General features: G+C 40.7%; 1 protein-coding gene across 1 annotated transcript in view; it reads left to right on the top strand.

The window, feature by feature from the left end:
- The window catches only part of nek10 (NIMA-related kinase 10), a 76,715-nt gene that overhangs the window by 16,472 nt on the left and 36,135 nt on the right, over nt 1–24,108 (top strand). The window contains exons 15-23 of the mRNA XM_007895525.2: nt 5,631–5,708; nt 6,199–6,263; nt 7,845–7,947; nt 8,044–8,172; nt 8,262–8,399; nt 11,332–11,377; nt 11,901–12,022; nt 12,316–12,418; nt 21,374–21,449. Coding sequence (XP_007893716.2) covers nt 5,631–5,708; nt 6,199–6,263; nt 7,845–7,947; nt 8,044–8,172; nt 8,262–8,399; nt 11,332–11,377; nt 11,901–12,022; nt 12,316–12,418; nt 21,374–21,449 — 860 coding nt within the window. The remainder of the gene's footprint in view (nt 1–5,630; nt 5,709–6,198; nt 6,264–7,844; nt 7,948–8,043; nt 8,173–8,261; nt 8,400–11,331; nt 11,378–11,900; nt 12,023–12,315; nt 12,419–21,373; nt 21,450–24,108) is intronic.

Genomic DNA, 24,108 nt, shown 5'->3' with positions numbered 1-24,108 from the left:
ACCCCAGGTCTCTCTGTTCCTTCACCCCCTTTAAGATTGTACCATTTAGTTTATATTGCCTCACTTCATTTTTCCTCCCAAAATGCATCACTTTGCATTTCTCCACATTAAACTTCATCTGCCTTGTGTCTGCCCCTTTTACCAGTCTGTCTATAGCCTCTTGCAGTCTGCTTTTAGCTCCTCACCATTTATTACTTTTCCTAGCTTAGTATCATCTGCAAACTTGGAAACTGTACTCCCTATACCCAAATCAAGGACATTTATTTCGATCAAAAAAAGCAGTGTTCCCAATACTGACCCCTGGGGGACACCACTGCATACTTCCCTCCAGTCAGAAAAACAACCGTTCACAATCCCTCTCTGCTTTCTGTCACCCTTCCAGTTCTATATCCATGCTGCACTGTCCCTTTAATACCGTGGGCTTCTATTTTGCTTACAAGTCTCTTTTGTGACATTTTATCAAAAGCCTTTTGAAAATCCATATAAATTGCATCAACTGCACTACCTTCATCCACCCTCTCTGTTACTTCATCAAAAAACTCTAAAGGTATGTTAGACATGATTTGCCTTTAACAAATCCATGTTGGCTGTCCTTTATTAATCCATATTTTTCTAAGTGAAAATTTAGTTTGTCCCGGATTATAGTCTCTAGAAGTTTCCCCACTACTGACGTTAGGCTGACTGGCCTGTAGTTCCTGGTTTTATCCTTCTGCCCCTTTTTGTACAGTGGAATAACATTTGCAACCCTCAAGTCCTCTGGAACCACCCTGTGTCCAAGGAGGATTGAAAGATTGTGTGGTCATTTTCACCCTTACTTTCCTCAGTAACCTAAGATAAATCCCATCTGGACTGAGTGACTTATCTACCTTGAGCTCCATCAACCTTTTTAGTACCTCCTTTCAGTTTATTCTTGTCCTAACCAATTTCTCTACCTGCTCCTCCGATACAGTGACATTTGGTGCATCTTCTTTTGTGAAGACGGATGCAAAGTATTCATTCAGTTTGTCAGCTATGCCCTCTGCCTCCATAAGAAGATTTCCTCTTTGGTCCCTAATTGGTCCCTACCTTTGACTAACCTTTAATTCTTTATAAAATGCCTTAGGGTTCCCTTTTATGTTGCCCACTAATCTTTTCTCATACAGTCTCTTTGCCCCTCTTTGCCCCTCATATCTTTTTTCAGTTCTCCTCTATACTTTCTATATTCTACTTGATTTTGTTATAATAATAATAATCACATCTTCTAGAAATCTCAAAGCGCTTCACAGAATATACTGTAAAGTGAATTGACTGCATATTTGTGGACGAAACGTGGCAGCCAATTGTGTATCTTACAAAATATCTTCTGTATTTTGGACATTTATCATAAGCCTCCTTTTTCCATTTTATTTATTTTAATCCCAATTTCCTTAGTCATCCAAGGAGGTCTATCTTTTTCCTTTTGTGGGAATGTATTTGTTCTGTCCCCGAACTATCTCCTTCTTGTAGGCTTCCCATTGCTCGTTAGTTATTTTACCTGCCAATCTTTCTTTCCAGTCCACCTTGGCTAGGTCCTTTTTTAAATCACTGAAATTAGCCCTCTTCCAATTGAGTATCTTCACCTTTGATTGCTCCTTGTCCCTTTCTGTAAGTACTCTAAACCTAATGATGTTGTGATTATTGTTGTCTAGATGCTCTCCTACTGACACCTGCTCCACTTGCCCCATTTCATTCTCCTGGATCCAGCACTGCTTCCTTCCTCGTTGGGCTGGAACCATACTGATCCAGAAAGTTCTCTTGCATACATTTCAGGACTCCTTCCCCCTCCTTTCCCTTTACACTGTTATTTTGCCAGTCTACGTTAGGATAATTGAAGTTCCGCTATTATCACTAGTCTATTGGTTTTGCATCTTTCTGAAATCTGCTTGCAGATTTGCTCACCAATCTCCTTCCTACTATTTGGTGGTCTATAGTATACACTTTTTCTGCTCATTAACTCTAACCAAATAGATTCTGTTTTTAGTTGTTGGCATGAACCCTGAAATTACAGTTTTGACTTCAATTCAATTCCAGAATTATTATTCTATCCATTACCCTCATTATCAATTTTACTTCCTCACATTCTTGCTTTACGGTTCCACAGCATTACTGTGTTAAGGAATGAGTAGCGGTCTGTTCACAAGACTCTGCCTATTCTGCTGGGTATAGCCAATTTGGGGACTGTTGAGAGTCTATCCTTCTCTCTAGGGAGGTGGTTACATTTTTAGGAGTTGCTTTTCCTTGTAGTACAGAATAATTTTACCATTAAAGTGATGCTGCTTGCACTTTCCATATTAACTGATGAGTCAGCTAAATTGTTTTATCTTGCCCTAAAGTTATATATAATTATTTTGGAACTGCTTAATTTGAATATATTGCTATAAACATTACGATAATAGTATCATTGCTTTTGCTTTTCTTACACTACCCATAGTCATTTATAATCTGTTTATAACTATTAGCTGGTTCTTCACAAAAGAAGTTTGGATAAAGAAGGCCCTTCTGCTCCATTTGATCACACCCCCTATATTAGCTGGTATTCTTCTTCTTTCCGCTGCTTGTTGCGGGGTTAACAGGAGCTGAGTGGAATAATTCCCTGAGTTGGATGATTCCCTATCTTTGGCTTCTAAATTGAAAGGTCTGCCTTTCTAAGTCCTGCCAATGAGCCAGGTTGGCAATGCTATCGTCAGCAGTGCCCCTGTGGGTCTGCAGTTTTCCAGAGCACTGCTGATGATAGCACAGCCAGAATGGCTCATCGACAAGACATGGAAGGGCATTATCTAACAAATGACCTCAATATTGTACCTTTTATTTTCAAAATACTCTATTTTTAAATGTGACTTGCTTCTTTGCTTCATATTGAATCATAAATGGTGAAAACAAAGTAATATTTGTTGAATAGTCTGAACTCTACAGAAAAATTATATATTTTTTAACTTTTCTGTTTCGATCTAGATGCCACAGATATGTGTGCATGGAAATGAAAATGAAGCACTGACAGCAAATGCACATTGTTAATGTCAGCAGGTTAAACATACCTGCTTATGATACCAGAAGTTGCACTCTATTTTCAACCATTACATTTCTAGAATTGCCTATTGAAATGAAAATAACCATAATATGAAAAATGCTGTAGTTTTAACAGTCTGTAATTTTGGTTTTGTATTGCAAAAAAATCTCTTATTCTATCCAGTAAAACATTCGACAGTGTTCGCAAGCAATGATGATGTCAATGCACATCCCTCAAGCTTTAGTTATTGCCATTTCATTCCTAATTTTGGCAATCATTTAACAGGTTTAATTTTATTATAATCATAATATACATCATAAAAAATTATGACAGAGTGAGCACAGGGCTCTAATTGCGGTGTTGAAATAAAGGCTAAATGATTTCAGCTATGCTGGTTTTATTTAGTGATTTATCAAAAATCCTTGATCAAAATGCCATGTAGCTCTTAGAAAAATGGCTAGTAATGTTTTCTTGGTATGGCAATGAAACATGCTTTAGATATTTCATTGCTATGTTTATACTGCTGGGGCCAATGCATCTTTTTTTTCTCAGCAGTATTGTGGTGTGAGAAATCTGGTTTATACTTTCGTTTCGCCCATAAATATTCAGGCAAATCACTTTACAGCATATTCTGTGAAGCGCTTTGGGACATCCAGAAGACGTGAAAAGCACTATGTCAAATGCAAGGATTATTATTATTATTATTATAATACTTTGCATCTGTCCATTGTACATTGAAGGTTCTTGGATGAGTAGATAGATCATAAGAGTGTTCAGTTGGAGTATGGTGCTTTTAATTATTCTTACTGTGGGATCTAAGCAGCGTAGTATTGTAAATAATGACACTTGCACTATTTACTGGGCCACTTTCATTTTCAGTTTATCACACAAAGTGGCCATTTTATAAAGTGCAGTCAGCCTTATTATAATCCAATATAAGTTAGTACTGTAATGGGGAATGATTGCCACTCAACTCTTCAGCATTCGATCGGCATGTGCAGAGAAAGACAAAACAAATCCACAGCCAACAAGAAGAAGTCAAAATGACCTACTTAAGAGTCATCAGCTCGCTGGCAATGTCACTTCCACACTCACATGTGTAGGAAGTGACATTGGTTGCAACCTGATAACCACAGAACAGCTATTTTGTCTTCTCTTACATGACCAGTGTTTCATCTTTCTGCTTGTGCACAATTAAGCATGTCTTCATCACCTCCAGGCCCGATTATGAGAACGCCCTGCTTGTTGGCCTTCCCAACTCCTCCCTCCACAGGCTGCAGATAATCCAGAACTCTGCAGCCCGTGTCCTCTCCCGCACCAAACTCCGTGACCCCATCTCCCCAACTCTCGCCCGACTCCACTGGCTCCCTATCCTTCAGAGGATCCAGTTCAAGATCCTGGTCTTCACATACAAAGCCCTCCATGGCCTCACCCCACCCTACCTCTGCAACCTCCTAACCCCCTACCAACCCGCCTGCTCCCTCTGCTCAGCCGGCTCTGGCCTGCTCCACATCACCCGCCCCACCATTGGCGGGAGAGCCTTCAGCCACTCTGCCCCCAACCTCTGGAATTCCATCCCCCAGTCACTCCGCCTCTCCCCCTCCTGAGCCTCCTTTAAGTCCTGCCTCAAGACCCATGCCATCGACCATGCCATCGGCCAGCCCCCCCTTCCCCTCCCCTCCCTTAGCCCCCCCAACCCCAGCTCAGGTCTGAAATGCTGTACTCTGTCCAGCGCCTTGGAAGTCCTCCCGACGTGAAAGGCGCTATACAAGTGTAATCTTGTTGTTGTTGTAAGCAGTAATGAAATGGGTCATTTTGGATATTTTCAGTAAGTTAATTTTTGGGTCAAAACCCCAGCCACCCACAATCCAATGAGGCATTTTCTAATGAGGTTTTACTGTATGATCTTATTTCTTAAGAACCTAATGGAGCACTTGGATAAATTCATTATTAAGTACTAGCTGTACACGTTGCAGCTTCGCTTGCAACCAAAGGATCCAATATGGAATGTAGATTGACACACAGACAAACACACAGACAGACATTTCATTTTTATTTATACTCATCTGGGAGGACTACTGTGGAAGGACTGCTTTTGGGAGGACTCAGTGGGAGGACTCGGCGCTTTAAAAATGTAATTTTGTTGTTGTTGCCACGGCTTAGCTTCATCTGTGTTCTTTATTTGTTCCTGCTGCTTGGCTACATGCGTGCTCTATGACGCAGGATGCCACGATCAGCCAGAGCGGCCACCAGTTTTCAGAAAACTGAAAATAACTAATGAACGATAGTAGATACCCCAAAACAAATATGCCCACATCACTTCCAGATGCAAGACCTTTCTGATGAGGTATACATCATGTCTCAACATCAATCGGTTATTGAGATCCTTCTTGAAGCGCAGACAGACATTGTTGTTTTATTAGTATATAGATGGATGAATGGAGGGAGGGAGGGAGGATAATAGGTGGAATGTGAATGTTACGTTGCTTAACAATGAAAATGTACATTTTGTTATGATGCAGCTGAGCCATAGTAAACCAAATAAAGTTAGACCCATCACTATGCAAAAGGCCTGATGTTACATTTTGTTAAATTCCAATTGCAGGGAAATGGCATTTATATAATAGGAAGATTAATTCTACCAAAGAAACAAAGGAATGGGCCAACACAAAGTGTTTTACAGGTGAGTCTATTGCAACTTATTAAAAAATATTTAATGTAGTTTTTTTAAAAAAAACAAGAGACTAGATTTGGCCTCCATGTTTTAATAAATTTGGGTTATATGAAATAACTATCACATGTTTAAAGTGTTACATTGTTACTCATTTATACAACTGGAATAATGATTGAATAATGATTGATTAATAATAATAATAATTGAATAATGATTCTGTCACCAGGGATTACAGTGGAAATAAAGCAACACTGGGGTCTAAAATGTGATTTAATTAAGATATCCTGCAAGGATTGTAAATGTATTACAATTATGTGTGGAAGGCTGATTTCCCCCATTAAGATACATCAAGCATTAAGATACTGTAATTATTCCATCTCCTGATAAGTTTAGTACTAAAGTGTGTCTCAATTTGTGTGAAGTTGCATGTCATTTATAATAAAGAATGCTTATATATAGTACAATGTTTGTAAAATTATTTTAACCATTTTCATTACAGTGTTATGCATTTAGGGCTTTGCGTTTTCTCTTCAGCATGGAAAGGAACAGGCAGTTGTTCAAAAGGTATGGCATCCAAACAAGAAAGGATACCTAAACAAATAGTATTTTCCCTTCAGTGCACTTATTACATTTTGTTAGTCTAAGACTTTGGTTATCTCTCATGCAAGCTAAAAGGTCTTGATTGATTTATTGTACATATTAAACTATTAAACTGCAGCCCGTGTCCACTCCTGCACCAAATTCTGCGACCCCATCGCCCCCATTCTTGCCCAACTCCATTAGCTCCATATCCTTCAGAGGATCCAGTTCAAGATCATGGTCTTCACCTACAAAGCCCTCCATGGCCTCGCCCCACCCTACCTCTGCGACCTCATAACCCCCTACCAACCCACTCACTCCCTCTGCTCAGCCGGCGCCGGCCTGCTCCACATCCCCCAACCCACCCGCCCCACCATTGGTGGGAGAGCCTTCAGCCACTCTGCCCCCAACCTCTGGAATTCCATCCCCCAGTCACTCCGCCTCGCCCCCTCCTTAGCCTCCTTCAAGTCCTGCCTCAAAACCCTCCTCTTCGACCATGCCATCGATCACCCACCTTACCCTCCCCTCCCTTCTCCCTCCCTGACCCCAGCTCGGGTCTGAAATGCTGTACACTGTCCAGCGTCTTGGGACATCCTCCCGATGTGAAAAGCGCTATACAAATGTAATCTTGTTGTGTTGTTGTATACTTCATATTTTCAGCATTCATTTTTCTTTTAACTTCATGCAAGGTTTTACGCTCAATAAAAACAAGGGACTGACAAAACAGTGGGTTAATATTAGACAAGGCCCTTCGCATCTAGGGCCTAGATTTGAATTATGTTCAGATCAATGTTTTCTTCTTCTACAACAGCAACAACAACAACAAGATTCCATTTATAGAGCACCTTTCACGTCGGGAGGACGTCCCAAGGCGCTGTACAGTTGGGTCAGGACTCGAGCAGGGGGGATATGGTCAGGGTGAGAGGAGGGAAGGGAGGGAGCGAGGAGGGGGTAGAGAGTCGAGAGGGGAGCTGAAGGCACGGTCAAAAAGAAAGGTCTTGAGACCGGCCTTGAAGGAGGAAAGGGAGGAGGCGGCGAAGGCACTGGGGGATGGCGTTCCAGAGCCTGGGGGCTGAGAGGCTGAAGGCCCGGCCACCGATGGTAGGGCGGTTGGGGCGGGTGATGTGGAGCAGACCGGAGCCAGAGGAACGGAGGGTATGGGCAGGTAGGTAGGGGGATAGTAGGTCAGAGAGGTAGGAGGGAGCAAGGCCATGAATGACCTTGTAGGTGAGGGTGAGGATCTTGAATTCGATCCTCTGGGGGATGGGGAGCCAGTGGAGGCGAGCGAGGGTGGGAGTGATGTGGTGGTGAAGCCTAGTGCGGGACAGTACACGAGCTGCAGAGTTCTGAATGACCTGCAGCTTGTGGAGGGAGGTGCCGGGAAGGCCGGCGAGGAGAGAGTTCCCATAGTCCAGCCTTGAGGTGATAAAGGCGAATGGTGATAAAGGATAATGCAGGGTGTGTCTGTAATATTAATATGAAGCTAATTTATCTTATTTAATTGATTATAAATCAAAATTCTCAGGTCTGACATTCAATAATGAGATTTGTTTTCTTTCTCATCAGGTTATTCCCTCCAGATATGTTTGAGATATTTATTGATGTTGGGCATTATGTACGTGACATCCATGCATATGAGAAATTGGTAGACAAGTTGAATTCTTTTCCTGTAAGTGGAAATCTATATTATAGTGAGATAAACATTATTATTTTATGATTGTTTTGAAAAGAGAATAATTGTAAAATCTTGCAATTTTGTGTTTAGGATGATGACCTAAAACAAATTACTGAAAATATCGAAGGAGTTAACCAAAATAAAGCTCCAACAAAGTTTATTGGTAATTATGCCATTTTAGACTATCTTGGGAGTGGAGCATTTGGGAGTGTGTATAAGGTAAGTTATTCCAATGTTGCACTGTTTTAAATAGTTTTATGCAACAGCAACATTAACTGTACACTTCAACATCGTTTTTGAATTTATAGGTTAGGAAATACAGTGGACAAAATCTGTTGGCTATGAAGGAGGTTAATTTGCACAATCCAGCCTTTGGGAAGGACAAGAAAGATCGTGACAACAGTGTGGAGAAAATAGTGTCTGAGTTAACAATAATTAGAGAACAGGTGCATTTTCTTTATACATAAAATACAATTTTTTAAAAAACTCATTGAATATTAACTTTGTCACTCCTGTGTTTATTTTGATTAAGATATCACTTTGATTTGAGTTGATTTTTCAACAATTTATAAGTGGGTGATAATCTCACTAATATCCGTGTGAAATAGCATATATTTAAGGTTTGGTGGTGTTACAAAGGAGACCAAAGTCTCTCATGAATATGTACCCAACTGGTATTTGTGGAATGAAACTTGCTCAGCATCCGGCACTGTTTGTCTGTGTGTCATGTTTTTAATTTTTTTAAAAAAAAGACATATTTGAACATTTTAACTATCGTTTTGATCACCAAAAAGGCATATTTTCAGGTTGTAATGCTGCCACTGATGTTACTTCCTGTGTTCTACATGTACAATGTTGGAGGTGGGGCCTGCATATTGTTCGCAGGTGCAGCATGTAGGAAGTGATGTCTTTATGTATGGCGACCTTATGATTAACGAAGGGAATTCATTTTCCTTGATTTAGAAACTAGGAAATTGAAAACTCAGCAAATACAGATTTCTTCTATTTAAAAGTGGAAACTGGCAAGCCTAAAAATAATATAGGAAACTATCCCAGCAGTTATCCTTCAGACTAGTAATGAGACTAAAATATTAAAAANTAAAGGTAAGGGATAAGAGCAAAGGTCAGAATATAAAAAGTGATAAAGAAAACATAAATACTCTGAGAAGAAAAAGGGTTATAGGAAGTAAACACAAAAAGTGTGAGAAAAACACCATCAGGGCATATGGGCAGGGTGAGGACAGTTATCCGAGTTAGTGTTCTGTACATGAATGCGTGTAGAGTAAGCAATAAAACATGTGAGTTAGAAGCACAAATTCAGCTTAAAGGTGAGAATTGCAAATATCACTCTATTATTTAAGAAGGGAAGGGGGAGAAACCAGGTAACTACAGACCTGTCAACTTAACTTCAGTTGTGGGTAAATTACTGGAATCTCTCATCAGGGACCGAGTGACTGAGCACTTGGACAAGTATGAGCTCATCAAAGAGAGTCAGCATGGATTTGTGAAGGGTAGGTTATGTCTGATGAATCTAATTGAATTTTTTGAGGAGGTCACGAACATGGTGGATACGAAAGTGTCTATGGATGTCATCTACATGGACTTCCAGAAGGCATTTGATAAGGTTCCGCACAAGAGGTTATTAGCAGAACTAAAAGGGCATGGAACCGCTTTTAGGGGATAACCTTGTGACGTGGCTGGTATATGGTTGGGAGAAGGATAGTCATTCCGTTTAGACATTTACTGAGCTGGGAGGACTCCTGTGGGAGGACTCCTTTAATATATTTTCTCTCACAGTCTTCTCTCTTAGTCTCTCTCTCTCTCTCTCTATCAATGTCTTTCTCAGTCTCCTCTCTCAGTCTCGCCCCCAGTCTCCCTCTCTTTCTCTCACTATCCCAGTCTCTCTTTCTCTCTCAGTTTTTCTCTCTCTCTTAGTGCCTATCTCAGTCTCTCTCTCTCAGTGTGTCTCTCTCTCTTAGTCTTTCCCACAAAACACACAGTCACCACACTTTATAATATATTCTCTCTCTCTCTCTCTTGCAGTCTCTCTCTCCCTGTCTCTCTCTCTGATTGTCGAATACACTGACACACAGACAGAGAGACACTTGGTCTTTATTAGTATAGACAACTTGGATGAAAGAATAGAGAGCTTTTTATCCAAATTTGCAGATGACACAAAGTTAAGAGGCACAGGAAATTGTGTAGATAGGAGCAGGAACTTACAAAGGAAATTAGGCAGATTAAGGGAGTAGGCAAAATTGTGGCAGATGGAATTAAATGTGAGGAAGTGTGAGGTCATCCACTATGGATCCAAAAATAACAAAACAGAATATTTTCTGAATGGTGAGTATCTAAGAACTGTGGAAGAGCAAAGGGATTTGGGTATGCACATGCACAAATCACTAAACACAAGCTCACAGGTACAAAAAGTTGGCTGGAATTTAAAGGGGCTGGAATGCAAAAGTAGAGAAAATGATACCTTCAGATATATAGAGCCTTGCTTGGTCAGACCCCATCTGGAGTACTGCATTCAGTTTTGGGCACCGCACCTCAGGAAGGATATATTGGCTCTGGAGAGGGTGCAGCGCAGATCCACCAGAATGATACCGGGGCTTAAATGGTTAAATTATGAGGACAGATCAAATTGTGGAGTCCTGTAGCTCAGTGGTTAGAGCACTCGCTTTGCAAGCGAGAGACCTGAGTTCAATTCCAGTCAGGGCGAAACCTTGGGCAAGTTTCCTTACTCCACACGCCTAATAATAATCCCTCCAAAACCAAAACAATAATAAATTGGTCATTTTCAATCTACGACTGTTTGTGGGACATTGCTGTGCACAATTGGCTGCCGCGTTCGCCCACAAATATACAGTCAATTCACTTGACAGTGTGTTCTGTGAAGCGCTTTGGAAAGCGCTATATCAAATGCAAGGATTATTATTATAAAGTTGGTCTCTATTTCCTTGAATTGAGGAGGTTGAGGGTGATCTGCTTGAAGTTTTTAAAATATATAAAGGGATTCGTTAGGATAAGTATTTCCTCTGGTGGGGGAATCCAGAAGAAGGGGCATAATCTTAAAATTAGAGCTAGGCCATTTATGAGTGAAATTAGGAGGCAGTTTTTCAGCCAAAGGGTAGTGAAAATCTGGAACTCTCTCCCCCAAAAGGCTGTGGGTGCTGGATCCATTCACATTTTCAAGACTGAAGTGGATAGATATTTGTTAGGTCAGGATATTAATCGACACGGAGCAAAGGGGGGTAATTGAACTTGATGTACAGATCAGCCATGGTCTTATAGAATGGCGGAACAGTCTCGAGGGAATAAATGGCCTACTCTGTTTCTGTATTGCTATGTTTCTTAGATATGCATTTTTCATTACAGCTCCAGCATCCAAATGTAGTGAAATATTACAAGACCTTTGTAGAAAGTAAGTAGAAGTTTTGCAAAAGAAAAAAGATTGTTGGAATTATTTTGTTTGCTTATTTAAATTTTTTTCCTCCACCTCCATAGCAGGTGACAAATATGTGGATAAGGGTTTTGAAGTACAGTAGATGGCAGGCAATGGGATGGAGGTGGAGTAAAGTGGTCCTGGTCAGTGACCGGGTGTAGGGAAGGAAGAACAGCTTGTAATTGAACCTGACGTCTAGGTTACGAACAGATTCATTAAGTCTGAGGGATAGGTTAAGGAGGTCAGCGCCATAGATGAGATAAAAGATTATTCCCACTAGTTGGAAAATCTGTAACAAGGGGTTATAAACTCACTGCGAGAGTTGAAGGAGAGGTTTGGAAAATATTTTTATGGACATACAGAAGTCATTAGAAAAGATTTCTTCAATAGAGCAGCTAACACCAGCATAGATTTGATGAACCAAATGGGCTTTCTTCAGCGCTATCATTGTTTGATTCTGTGCTGTATCTAAAAGTGCTTTGTAACCTGTTGCCATTTTTAGATGACCGGTTATACATAGTTATGGAACTGATTGAAGGAGCACCCCTTGGCGAGCACTTTAATTCCCTCAAGGAAAAGCAGCAATGGTTTACAGAAGAAAGAATATGGAATATATTTATGCAAGTAAGAACCTTCACTGTCTGTATTCACCGTGATTCTGTGTACATTTGTCTGCCTGGCTTGATTGCTTTAGTTTACAAAATCACTGGTGACATAGAAAACCCTTTCCTCTAATAGAAAATTGAGAAGCTCAGATCCTTAATTGTCGTGTTGATGATTTATCTCTCTTAATTCTAAAATATATTAAAGGCTGTAATTTTAATCTTGGCTGAAGCCACTAGGGCTATCATAAATGCCTGAAATGTTCAATAGATTTTTCTGAAAAATAATTCTCAGTCACTGATGTATTTCTTTAGATATGTCTTGCACTGCGTTATTTGCACAAAGAGAAAAGAATTGTCCACAGAGACCTCACACCCAACAATATCATGCTTGGTGAGAAAGACAAGCTAACAATAAGTAAGTACTGTGCAAAATACCTTTTTGAAGTTAATTGTGAATTACCATGATGGAAAAAGCTTGTGTATTAAGCATATGTATTTACCATATTTATTATCGTTAGGATTCACTGTACAAAATTGACTTTTGTATAGCACCTTTCACATCGGGAGGATGTCCCAAAGTGCTGAATAGTCAGGGATTTGGACCCGAACTGGTGATCTATTTCTAAATATACTGCTCATTTTATCAGTGCTGCAGACCTCAATGTGCCGTTCGATTATTTTATAAGTGAGAAACCAAAATTTTAAATTATATCTGTATCGAGTTGTCATTTATCACTTACTTCACAGTCTAATTTCATTTTGTATTAACGTAATTTATAAATATTGAAAATAATGGAGGTCCTACAGGTATTGCCACTTCGACAGCAATAGATTTTGTTCTGCCCTTTTTCTTGTATTGAATTCAAGCCGGAGTGCAGTTCTTTAGAAATTGACAGCCTTCTGATATGCCTTGGGATGTCCTCCCAATGTAAAAAGTGTTATATAAATGTAAATTTGTATTGTATTGTAAGTGAATCATTACTTTAATGTGATTCCATAGAAATCTATTGCACTTTGAAAGAATCACACCTTAGTTCAATTCTGTCCTTTCCTGACATCCACGTACGCTTTCAGATAGCCGTGAGGAGTGGCAATCCAGGCTGATTTCTTGCCCTTCCCCTCAAGCCTCGGGGTATTGAACCTAATTGCAGAACCCCTACTACTGCTCAGTTTTGATATGCTGATCCAGAATTGATCCAGGATCAAACCTGAAACATTCCTGGTCAGAGTTGTTCACTGTCACACCAAAGATTCATTTACCCACTGAGCCATCACACAACAATAAAATTAATGGCTTTGTCCACTCCTTCATTTGCCCTTCACTCCTTTTAAAGATTTACCTTAGTGACTGTCACTCCTTGGGAGATAGGTAAGCATGGTCTCTTTAAGTTGGAGCTGAGCTGACTCCAAGGTGATGTGCTTGGCAACATAATATTGAAATTAAGTCAACTCTCTGTGGCAGTCTAAGCAGTCCAATTCCTGAGCGATACCCTTCTTGAAGGGTGCTTTATAAATTCAAATTATTGTTGTTGTTTGTTGAGCCAGACAGGTCCACAGTACTCAAGGGCACTGCTAATGACAGACCAGCCAGCATGGCTTATTTGCAGGATTTGGAGGGGCAGAAAGGGCAGGGACTCTATCCACTTTACTTAATTGCAAGCCAAAGTCCTGATGTATAGGATGATCCGACCTGGACAGACAGTGGGAAGCTTGAAGGACATTACTCTCAATGACAAGATTTACGGTTTTATCTGGTTAAACTCCAGCAGTACCTTAACATGCATTCCCCAGCTAAAATTGGGCATTCACTTCCTGACTGTATGTGCATCCACTTCCAAATTTCAGTCACTCCACTTTACTGTGAAGGGCTGTAAGATGTCCTCGCAATGTGAAAATATCTCTATCAAATGTAAGTATTATGATTGAAAAGATTGCATAAAGATTTTCCAGTGACAAAGCCTGAATCAGTCCTGTAATTGATCTCTTACTAAGCAGGAGCATCATTCAGGATTAAAATAATACCACTTCATGGTACTGCATCCACCTACAAATCACCTACAAATCCATCCACTCCCTGGCACCTCCATATCTCTGATCTTTTCCTATCCTACTCCTTCACTCCTCTCTGCTTAACTTGGGTTTTCTGCACATCCACTGGCCTCTCCATGCCACCATCGGTGGCTGAATCTTCAACTCCTATGCCCCTAAACTCTGTATCTCCTCCCTCCATCACTTTGTCTTGCCATCTTAAATTCTACCACCCCCTCTATCCCTTGCTCAGCGCCCAACCCCATTCCTGTAACGCACTCAGAGACGTTATCCTACATGAAGGATACTATACAAATACAAGTTGTTGTTTTTGTAATGCCAGTGGTCAGGTTAATTTAGAAAGTGGTTTGATGGCATTTGCTCACTGGCCTTTTTTGATATTTGATGATTTGGGAATTCAATCTAGACAGATTCATGAGCCAGGAATTTCACTGCAAATTATGAATTGTTGAGAAACCGCACATTTGGCCCACCGATTAAGCAAATAATAATAATATTAAAAGCAATAGTTATCTTTAAATGCCATGTTAAAACTTACCTCTTCAACTGTGCCTTTGCACCTCTCTCACTTTCTCGGCATCCAGCCTTGCGACTGTGAAGCACTCCAAGCCGTTGTTCTTTGTGAAGGACACTATACATACACCAGTTGTTGTTGGGTTCAGATGGATTTGCATTTGCCCATAATTTGTACTTAACAACTAATGAAAAGTCACAGAGCAGTTTTAGCCCTCAAACTTTATTTGGTTTCTCATCGATCCTTTCACTTGAACTATTATTCAAGAAGAAAATAATGCAGATACTCTTTTTTTTAAAAATGATCATCATCACTTTCTTAATTTATGGAGCAAAATATTAGCTTGCTTTCACCGAGAACTGAGAATTACACCAATACCTACGTTGAACAATACTTGGGAGCAATTTTATTGCAAAAAAAGATAAAAATTAATTCATAGACCAATTAATGTGATTTGCATCTGATTTGAACCAGGAAAAGAGTTTGTGGCACAAACTAACTAAAATCTGCCCATTCATTCTTTACAGTAAAAATAAGGTGCTTGTTAATAATGCTCTCTAACATTAGATGGCATTATAGGTCTGTGAGAAAACTGTGTGTCAGCCCTAAATATTTAAAATATTTTCAGGAGTTATAGCAGCATCTTGCTTTGAAAAAAATAGATTTCAAAACAGAGCCAAAGCCCCAGAAAAGCAAATAATTATTGAGAAGGGCTTCTGATTAAGTCAACTGCTCCATGGAAATATTTCATAAGAGGTTTGCCATCAAAGATGTGATTTCCAGAAAAAGATAGATTGAAGGCCAAAAATTTGCAATCTGTCTTTCTTTTCTGGGTAAACTGAACATTTGCAAAATAATTTTGACATTTAGTTAGAACTGTGTCATTAGCAACTTCTAATTCAAAAAGGAAATTCAGTAATAACAGGAGGGCATCAATTTAAGATCAGTACCAAAATGAAGGGAAAGTTTACAGTTGTTTTTCGATGGGGATTATTAGGACATACAAATGTTCTATCAACATTGATGGTTGAAGCAGAATCCATAATAGCTTTTAAAAGAGATGCTATGGAGAAAAGGCAGGGAAGTGGAACTAAGCACATAGATGTTACAACAATAACTTGCATTTATATAGTGCCCTTCACACAGGTTAGCGTCTCGGAGCGCATAATAGTAGCAGAGCTTGATGCCGAGCTGGGCGAAGGGTGGGGATGACCGGAGGCACAGTCGAAGAGGAAGGTCGTCAGGTGTGATACGAAGATGGGGACAGTATGAAGAGATTTGTAAATGAATGTTAGGATCTTGAAATCTTTGAATTCTGTAATAGACCTTCAGCCTTTCCCCCCCCACTCTGGGGAACTCTAACCTCAGTCCCTTTGCCTTGTCCCCTTCCTGGCCTCTTTCAAGACTCATCTCAAAACCTTCCTCTTCGACTGCACCTTTGGTCACCCTCTTACCCCTACCCTCCTTGTCCTCCACTCCTCAGAATTCCAAAGTCTAGCTTCGGTGCAAATCCTTGACTGTCCAGCACCTTGGGACGTCCTCCCAATGCGAAAGGTGCTATACAAATGTAATTTGTTGTTGTAATAGGGAGCCAGTGGAGCATGGCAACGGCTTTGGCGATGGGAGTTTGGAGTTTGGTGCGGGTGAGGATACGGGTGTTGAAGTTTTGAATTAGTTAGATTTTGTGAATGGTGGAGCTGGGGAGACTTTGAGGAGGGCCTTGGAATAATCGAGGTGCAAGGTGCCAAATGTATGGATAATGGTTTTGGCTGCATTGGGTGTTCGGTATGGTTAAAGGTGAGCAATGTGATGGACGTGGAGGGAAGGCGGTCCTCGTCAGGGAGAGAATGTGGGGTAGGGAGGACAGCCGGGGATCAAACTGACACCTTGGTTACACACAGCTTCATTAAATATGAGGGACTGGCCGGGTGGTCAAGGAGTTCGGAGCCGCAGGTGAAAAGACGTTAATGGGAGCCAAGGAGGATGGCTTCACAAATTCTCAAAATGGGATAGCTACACAATAATAATAATAATCCTTGTATTTGATATAATGCCTTATCATGTCTTCGATAAGGCGTTATATCAAATCACTTCACAGAATATACTGTGAAGTGAATGGACTGTATGCTTTGTGTGTGAAACATGGCATCCAATTGCGCACAGCAGTGTCCCACAAACAGTCGTGGATTGAAATGACCAAATATATTATAGGCCGCAGCTGTCACTTAAGACAGGAATTATTCTGGCAGTTTATGAACAACATAAACTTGAATTGATATAGTGCCTTCCGTGCCGAGGGGCATCCCAGAGCGCTTAACAATGGCGCAGACCAATGCCTAGCCAGGGGAAGGGGGAAGGTGACCATAGTCATGGGCGAAGAGGGAAGTCTTCAAGCACAACCAGAAAATGGGGAACGAGGGGGCAAGATGAAGGGATTGAGGGAGGGATTTCCATAGCTTCAGGGGGTAGTGGGTGAAAGCACGGCCGCCGATGGTGGAGCGGAGGATTCGAGGGACAAGGAGGAAGCCGGAGCCAGTAGAGCGGAGGCAGCGGGTACTGCTGTGAGGAGAGAGGAGGTTGGAGAGATAGGGAGGTGCCAAGGCATGGGGGGATTTAAACACTAGAGTGAGGATCTTGAAGTCAATCTGCTCTGTGACAGGAGCCAGTGAGTTTGGCAAGGACTGGGGTAATCGGGGTGTGGAGTTCAGTGCAGGTGAGTAGGCGAGCAGCGGAGTTTTGGATAAGTTGAATTTAGTGAATAGTGGAGGAGGGGAGACTGGCAAGGAGGCCATTTGAGTAGTCCAGCTGAGAGGTGACGAAGGCATGGACAAGGGTTTCGGCAGCTTGTGGAGTGGAGGTATTGTCAGAGACGGGCAATGTGGTGGAGGTGGAGGAAAGCGGTTCTGGGGATCGAACCTGATCAACTGCAGATTGAACTGGGGATGAACAGGATGTGGAGCCCTTAAAAAAATCTTAAACTTGTGATACAGGTTAATGCAGCCCCTATCCTATAGGCTTGATAGGTATACATTCAAAGAGTTAACAAACTCTTTGTTTTGGTCATTGATGTGAATTAGCACATCCAGATACAATGTTACTCAGTCAACAGATCAGCTTCTTGTCCACACTGAGTCAATCAAAATTTCATGTCTTAATTTCTCGCTGTTTGTATTCAGCCCCTCATTAATCTAATTAAAACAAGGCATATCCCTAAATAAAGGTGAAGTGAATTAAACAAATATGTTCCAATATTCATTGTTAATTTGGAACTTTCTGGCGGTTGGGAAAGGGGGGGGCGGGCGGCATAGAAGAGATGTACAGGTATTAATTAACTTGTCACTCACCATGTTCAGTGTGAAGCAGCGCTAAACAAAGTAGTAGGCTACATTACCAAAACAGTTGAGGTTGGATCCCCAAAATTCACGGCTGAGGTTTATAATACCCACTCATAGGCTACTGTATGCACTCTCATTACCACAATGTAAAGGAGCTGCCCCAGCCCTAAAAGTAGCATGTAGGAGAACAACGAGGGTGACTCCAGTGCTCAATGGATAAGCTATGACTTTTCAGCCTCCAAATAGGCATTTTAAAGGGAAACAGAAACATATAAGGTGCTTAACAGAGTAGAGCAAAAAAAGGAAAATACTTGGAATACTCCAAGGTTTCAGGAAAAAAACAGCATAGGTTCCGATTTGCAAAAGGGCAGGTTTATTTCTTTACACAGAGGATAATCAAAAGCTGGAATAGGTTACCAGAAAGGTAACATTGAGGTCAGGGCACTAAATTCATTTATCAAACAGTTTGCAATGATAAAATGGCAATGTGGCTATTCTGGAAGAATGGTCAAAAACAACAAATTACTTTTTTATAATATCAGAACCACTCTTGTGATATTGTTTTATATAAGATGTGTTCATAGCTTCCATGTGGAGAAGACTAAGAATCTCAGAAATTCCTCACAGCTTTTTGGAATTGTTTTCCATGTTTATTATATTGTATTGACCCTGGCAGAATATATACTTATAATAGAAATACATCAAAGAGTGGAACTGAAGGTGGTTGTGACATCATTGATGCAGAAGGACTATAATTTTCCTCATATAATTACTAAGATGTGGAGTGTTATTTTCCAGAATGGCATTGGCCAATTTTTTCATCTGATTTGAAAGAGGAAAACCTCTGCCTAGTGTTCTTCACGGAGTCATCCACCACCCCGCAAACATTTCTGTGGGAAATATCATGTAATATCAGAAGTAGTAATCATTGAAATTTACCCCATGAACCGCAGAAAGTACACATGTCAAGATCTTGTCCTTCAATTCCAGATGGTAGAGTGGGTGATGGCATCTCTCAATAATAGCTTCACATCAGTTATAGGAGTACTTGTAAAACAACTTTGTAAGCACAAAAGCACAAAAAGCAAAATGCTCATCATCCAAGTTGGAATATGATTCTGAAATGTGGTAAACACTTGTGGATTGAATAAAACAAGTGAATGACCTTCAGTTTTTCATCTCGAAACACTATATTATAAATAATAAAAAAAGAGCTGCAAGGTAGCACAACAATACAGACATTTTGATTGTGAGCCGAACAGAGGGAGGTCCAAATGATCCACCTTGAACTGACTTCAATAATTTCGGTAAGTGACACATTATTTATCGAACCCATATTCTCTTGCTTCATATTTTACAGTTTTGGTTATTATTGCACATGTAGGGTTAAAATTTGCAATGTTGTGATGTTGCAATCACAACTTTGCAATGTGTGTTAGTTAACACAGTAGTCAATTTAGCGACCCCACATAATTGACTTTACCTCAACTAGTCCCAGTTTGAGCTGGAGATTGACAACCCTCTTCAATGTTCAAAAAGCTAGCTGTGCTGTGCTTTGTGTGTCTCGATGGCACCGTAGGACTACTGGTTTGCTGGATACCAACTTAACTCTTGATAAAATAATATCCTCTGACTGGCTGTCCTTTGGCACAAGCCAGAATTCCAGTGCATATCTGGCTTCTTAGTCATGATTATTGAGGAGGGGGAGAAATGGGATAGGTTTGCTCCTGTACATAAGTTAATATATTAAATATCAGGTTTCCTAAACTGGCTGCCTGTGATAATTAGCACATCCCATAATTTACATTGTAAAATATTCTTGTCCTTCAATATTCCAGCGCATTACATTTGATTTTTCACAAGTTCTATGCAATTATCTTTGCTGTTCATGGTTCTTACAAAGTCATATCATGTTGCAGTCCTTCAGTTTACAGCGCAAGCTTATCCCCCGGCTACCTGGCCTGGCTCACTGGCTCACCATCCCCCAGTAGATTGAGTTCAAGATTCTTTTCTCACCTTTAAATCCCTCCATGTTATTGCCCAACCCTACCTCTGCGACCACCTCAAACTCTACCAACCCAGACCCTCCCTGTGCTCAGCGGACACTGGTTTACTTCACATCCTCTGCCCACCATCGGCTGTCAAACTTTCGATGTATCTGCCCCCACTCTCTGGAACTCCATTTTGGAGTCCTTTTAACTCGGTCATCTTTACCCCACCTCCACTTACCCTCAACCCCTCATTCCCCACCCCCAGCTCAGGTGCAAACCCTTTGGACATCCTCCCAGCATGAAAGACACTATACAAATATAAATTTGTATTATACTGTATATAGTCCAACAAGCATTAAGCATATTCTCCCGTGCTTACTTCTCCACAGGGGATTTTTCCAAATATATGTCTTCATTGTCAGAGGAGCGAAAAACAACATGATCACTGAGGAGAAAGAAATGTCTTCCTGGTATGAAGAACCCACTGCAACTGAAGAGCGTGTGGAAGATATACAGTGTAGCCTTGCTACAGCATGTTGTCTTTCTGGTTGATGTGATGTGCACAGTGTGAGACTGCCAATTCTCTTCCTTTGCCGATGCCATTCAACCCTCCAGAGTCTGCTGATTCTGAGAGGAATCACCTGGTGGTACTGTGGCTAATTTCCCACTTGAAGATTGAGGGTTACCCCCTACTGAATGTTCCTTGTAACGCCCCAGATGCTGATATCTAAATTTCAAATATTTAAATATGTGTAAATAAATTTATTGATATCTTAAACACAGCAAGTTATTATATCTACCGGAAAATGATTTTGACAGTTACAAGTTTAATTCATATTTTTAGATGTGATATTGCATTGAATTTACTTTTCACTGTTTAACACTTATTGCATATAATGTTGGATACTTATTGTTATTTAAAATATTTTAATCATTAACATAATCTAATGAATTTATATTCCTATAAAATGTAAAAATGTAAGCAACTCACTCCCAGATATTGTTTGACAGGGCATAAATGTTTCGAATAAAGCATTTGTTTTGATCACTGCTTTTTCCTGCTCTCCTTTTGTGCTCACAAATTCATATTTTGCATAAAATTGCATTTAGCAATGAAAACCAAAATTGTGAATTTTAGAAATGTGAAAAAAAAAGAAATGGAAGGAAAATAGGTTAACTTTTCATGACCCTTTCAGAACTTCAAATCAGCAGTGTTGCCCTGAAGGGTAGTGATTGAAGAGTGTTTTGAAGTCATGTGGCCCACATATACTGTGGGGTCTGTTAAACTGTTGGTTTATTGAATTGTAGCATTATTCTTGCCATAACCATAGATTTGCAGAAACAAATTTTGTAAATATGCTATAATCTAAATGTCAAGATTTGTTTTTGGTGTCAGTGATTGAATTGGTACTTCTGCTTTGTGAATCATTATGGTAGTTCTTCATTGTTTACTCATTCTCTTTACTTGTTTTTAATTATAGCTGATTTTGGTCTTGCAAAACAGAAGCAAGAGAACAGCAAGATGACATCAGTTGTTGGGACTATCCTATATTCCTGGTAAGCCTAAAGCTGGACTCTAAAGTTAATGAATTATTGAAGTTGGTAGAACTGGAACATTTGTGGGTTGAAAACCGAAAAGGATATTGGTAGAATGTGTTTACAGTGACTATATAATTTTTTTTAGTAATCCCTTCAAAAAATAAAATAAATAAATTTTGAAAATAAAAATTTGGTCACTTAATCCATTACTGTTTGTGGAAAACCCCTGTGTGCAATTGGCTGTAACTTTTCATCCACAAAACATACAGTCAATTCAAAATCTAAAGGAAATGTATTCATGTAAAACTGGACAATGTAAAACTCTCTATTGATACTTTGTATTCCCCATCACACTGAAGGTCTTAGCAAAGTAACATTTGCTGATATGTAATGCCTATGACACTCTGAAACCTAGCAATTATAGTACCATTCTGAGAAAAAGGAAATAATTGTTACAGGAACTGAAAAGACATGCATTTAAGGAATAATAATAATAATCCTTGCATTTGATATAGCGCCTTATCATGTCTTCGAGACGTCTCAAAGCGCTTCACAGAATATGCTGTAAAGTGAATTGACTGTATATTTTGTGGGCAAAATGCAGCAGCCAATTGTGCACAGCAGTGTCTTAGATTGAGTGACCTTTTTTATTTGGGGAGTTTGTCGGCCAGGACTTCGGGAGTGAGAGAAACTCCCTTCTCTTTTCGAATAGCGCAGTGGGATCTTTAACGTCCACCTGAACAACAACAACAACAACAAGATTGCATTTATAGAGCGCCTTTCACGTCGGGACGACGTCCCAAGGCGCTGGACAGTTGGGTCGGGATCCGAGCAGGGGGGTGAGGGGAAGGAAGGGATGGAGCGAGGAGGGGGTAAAAAGTCGAGAGGGGAGATGAAGGCATGGTTGAAGAGAAAGGTCTTGAGACCGGCCTTGAAGGCGAGGAGGCGGTGAAGGCACTGGGGGATGGAGTTCCAGAGCCTTGGGGCTGAGAGGCTGAAGGCCCGGCCACCGATGGTGGGGCGGTTAGGGCGGGGGATGTGGAGCAGACCGGAGCCACAGGAACGGAGGGTACAGGGAGGTAAGTAGGGGGATAGTAGGTTGGAGAGGTAGGAGGGAGCGAGGCCGTGAATGGCCTTGTAGGTGAGGATGAGGATCTTGAAATCGATCCTCTGGGGGATGGGGAGCCAGTGGAGGCGAGCGAGGGTGGGAGTGATGTGTTCCCGAAGCCTGGTGCGGGACAGTACACGAGCTGCAGAGTTCTGAATGACCTGCAGCTTGTGGAGGGAGGTGGCGGGAAGGCCGGCGAGGAGAGAGTTCCCGTAGTCCAGCCTTGAGGTGATAAAGGCGTGGACCAGAGTTTCAGCCGCGTGAGGGGTGAGGTAGTGCCGTAGTCTGGCGATGTTCCGGAGGTGGTGGAAGACGGTGCCAGTTGTGGCGCGGATGTGAGGGAGAAAGGACAGCTCAGGGTCGAACAGAACACCGAGATTCCTGATGGCTTTGAGAGGTGGAGAGTGAACAGGTACAGACGGGACCTTGGTTTAACGTCTCATCCAAATGACAGCACCTACGACAATGCAACATCCCAGCGCTGCATTGGAGCGTCAGCTTAGACTGTGGGATTTCAAGTCCCGACATGGGGGCTTGAACCCACAATCTTGTGACTCTGGGGGTATACACCTTTCCTGCCCCCTATTTTGTATCTGCCTTAGACCATTGTTTTTGTGATCATTTGAGCATTTGAGAATATTGAAAAAGGGCATTGAAAGAAAATCAAGGGAGAAATAATAAAAATAATGATAATAATAATCCTTGCATTTGATATAGCACCTTATCACGTCTTTGAGATGTCTCAAAGCACTTCACAGAATATTCTATAAAGTGAATTGACTGTATGTATTGTGGGCGAAACACTCACAATGTTCATAAACCTCAAAGACTTTCTTTGTGGCACATTAATGATCAAAATAAAGTGAAAATAAATACCAGGATTCCCCAGCTGGAATGAAAATTGAACATTATCTTCAGGAACTATATGGCTTTGAATAAATAAATACATAAAGAGATTGGTGGCTGACATCAGTCCGAATTAAATATATTATGATCTTAGATAAGTTAACAGAAATATTTGCTTATGAATAAAAATAATCAGACCGACTCAAATCCCCTTCAATAGCTCCCCTGACCCAATCACCATCAAAAGACGTCACTTGCCTGTGTGACAACTCTTATTGTAAATATGAGCTTTCATGCTTCGATTGGAGTAATAAATTAAATACTGGTAGCAATAAACTGAGTTACTGGGAGTATTGTTACTGAGAGCAATAAATTAAAAACTGAAAAGACATTGAAGAGCAGCAAAAGGATGTAAATCATCTGGGTTATATGTGTTTTCTCCCTCACTTCCTTCAGACCCTGTCCCAGTTCCTTTCCCACTTAGTCTATGGCCAAGGCTCTTGCTCAGTCAGAACTATATAGAAAGAAATTCCACTTGCGTCCAGATTTACCCTATTTATGTAACACTTTAGAGCATCCACGATTTTAAAAATTGTTGAACTCAATTGAAAACTTGCAGGGCTATGGAGTAAGAGCGGGGGAATGGGACTAGTTGGTAGCTCTTTCAAAGAACCGGCACAGGTATGATGGGCCGAATGGCCTCCTTCTATGCTGTAAGATTCT

The sequence above is a fragment of the Callorhinchus milii genome, unplaced genomic scaffold (assembly GCF_018977255.1).
Source record: "Callorhinchus milii isolate IMCB2004 unplaced genomic scaffold, IMCB_Cmil_1.0 Scaffold2, whole genome shotgun sequence".
NCBI classification, from domain to species: domain Eukaryota; kingdom Metazoa; phylum Chordata; class Chondrichthyes; order Chimaeriformes; family Callorhinchidae; genus Callorhinchus; species Callorhinchus milii.
The sequence above is the reverse complement of the archived record's forward strand: the minus strand, read 5'-3'. Positions and strand labels throughout refer to the sequence as shown.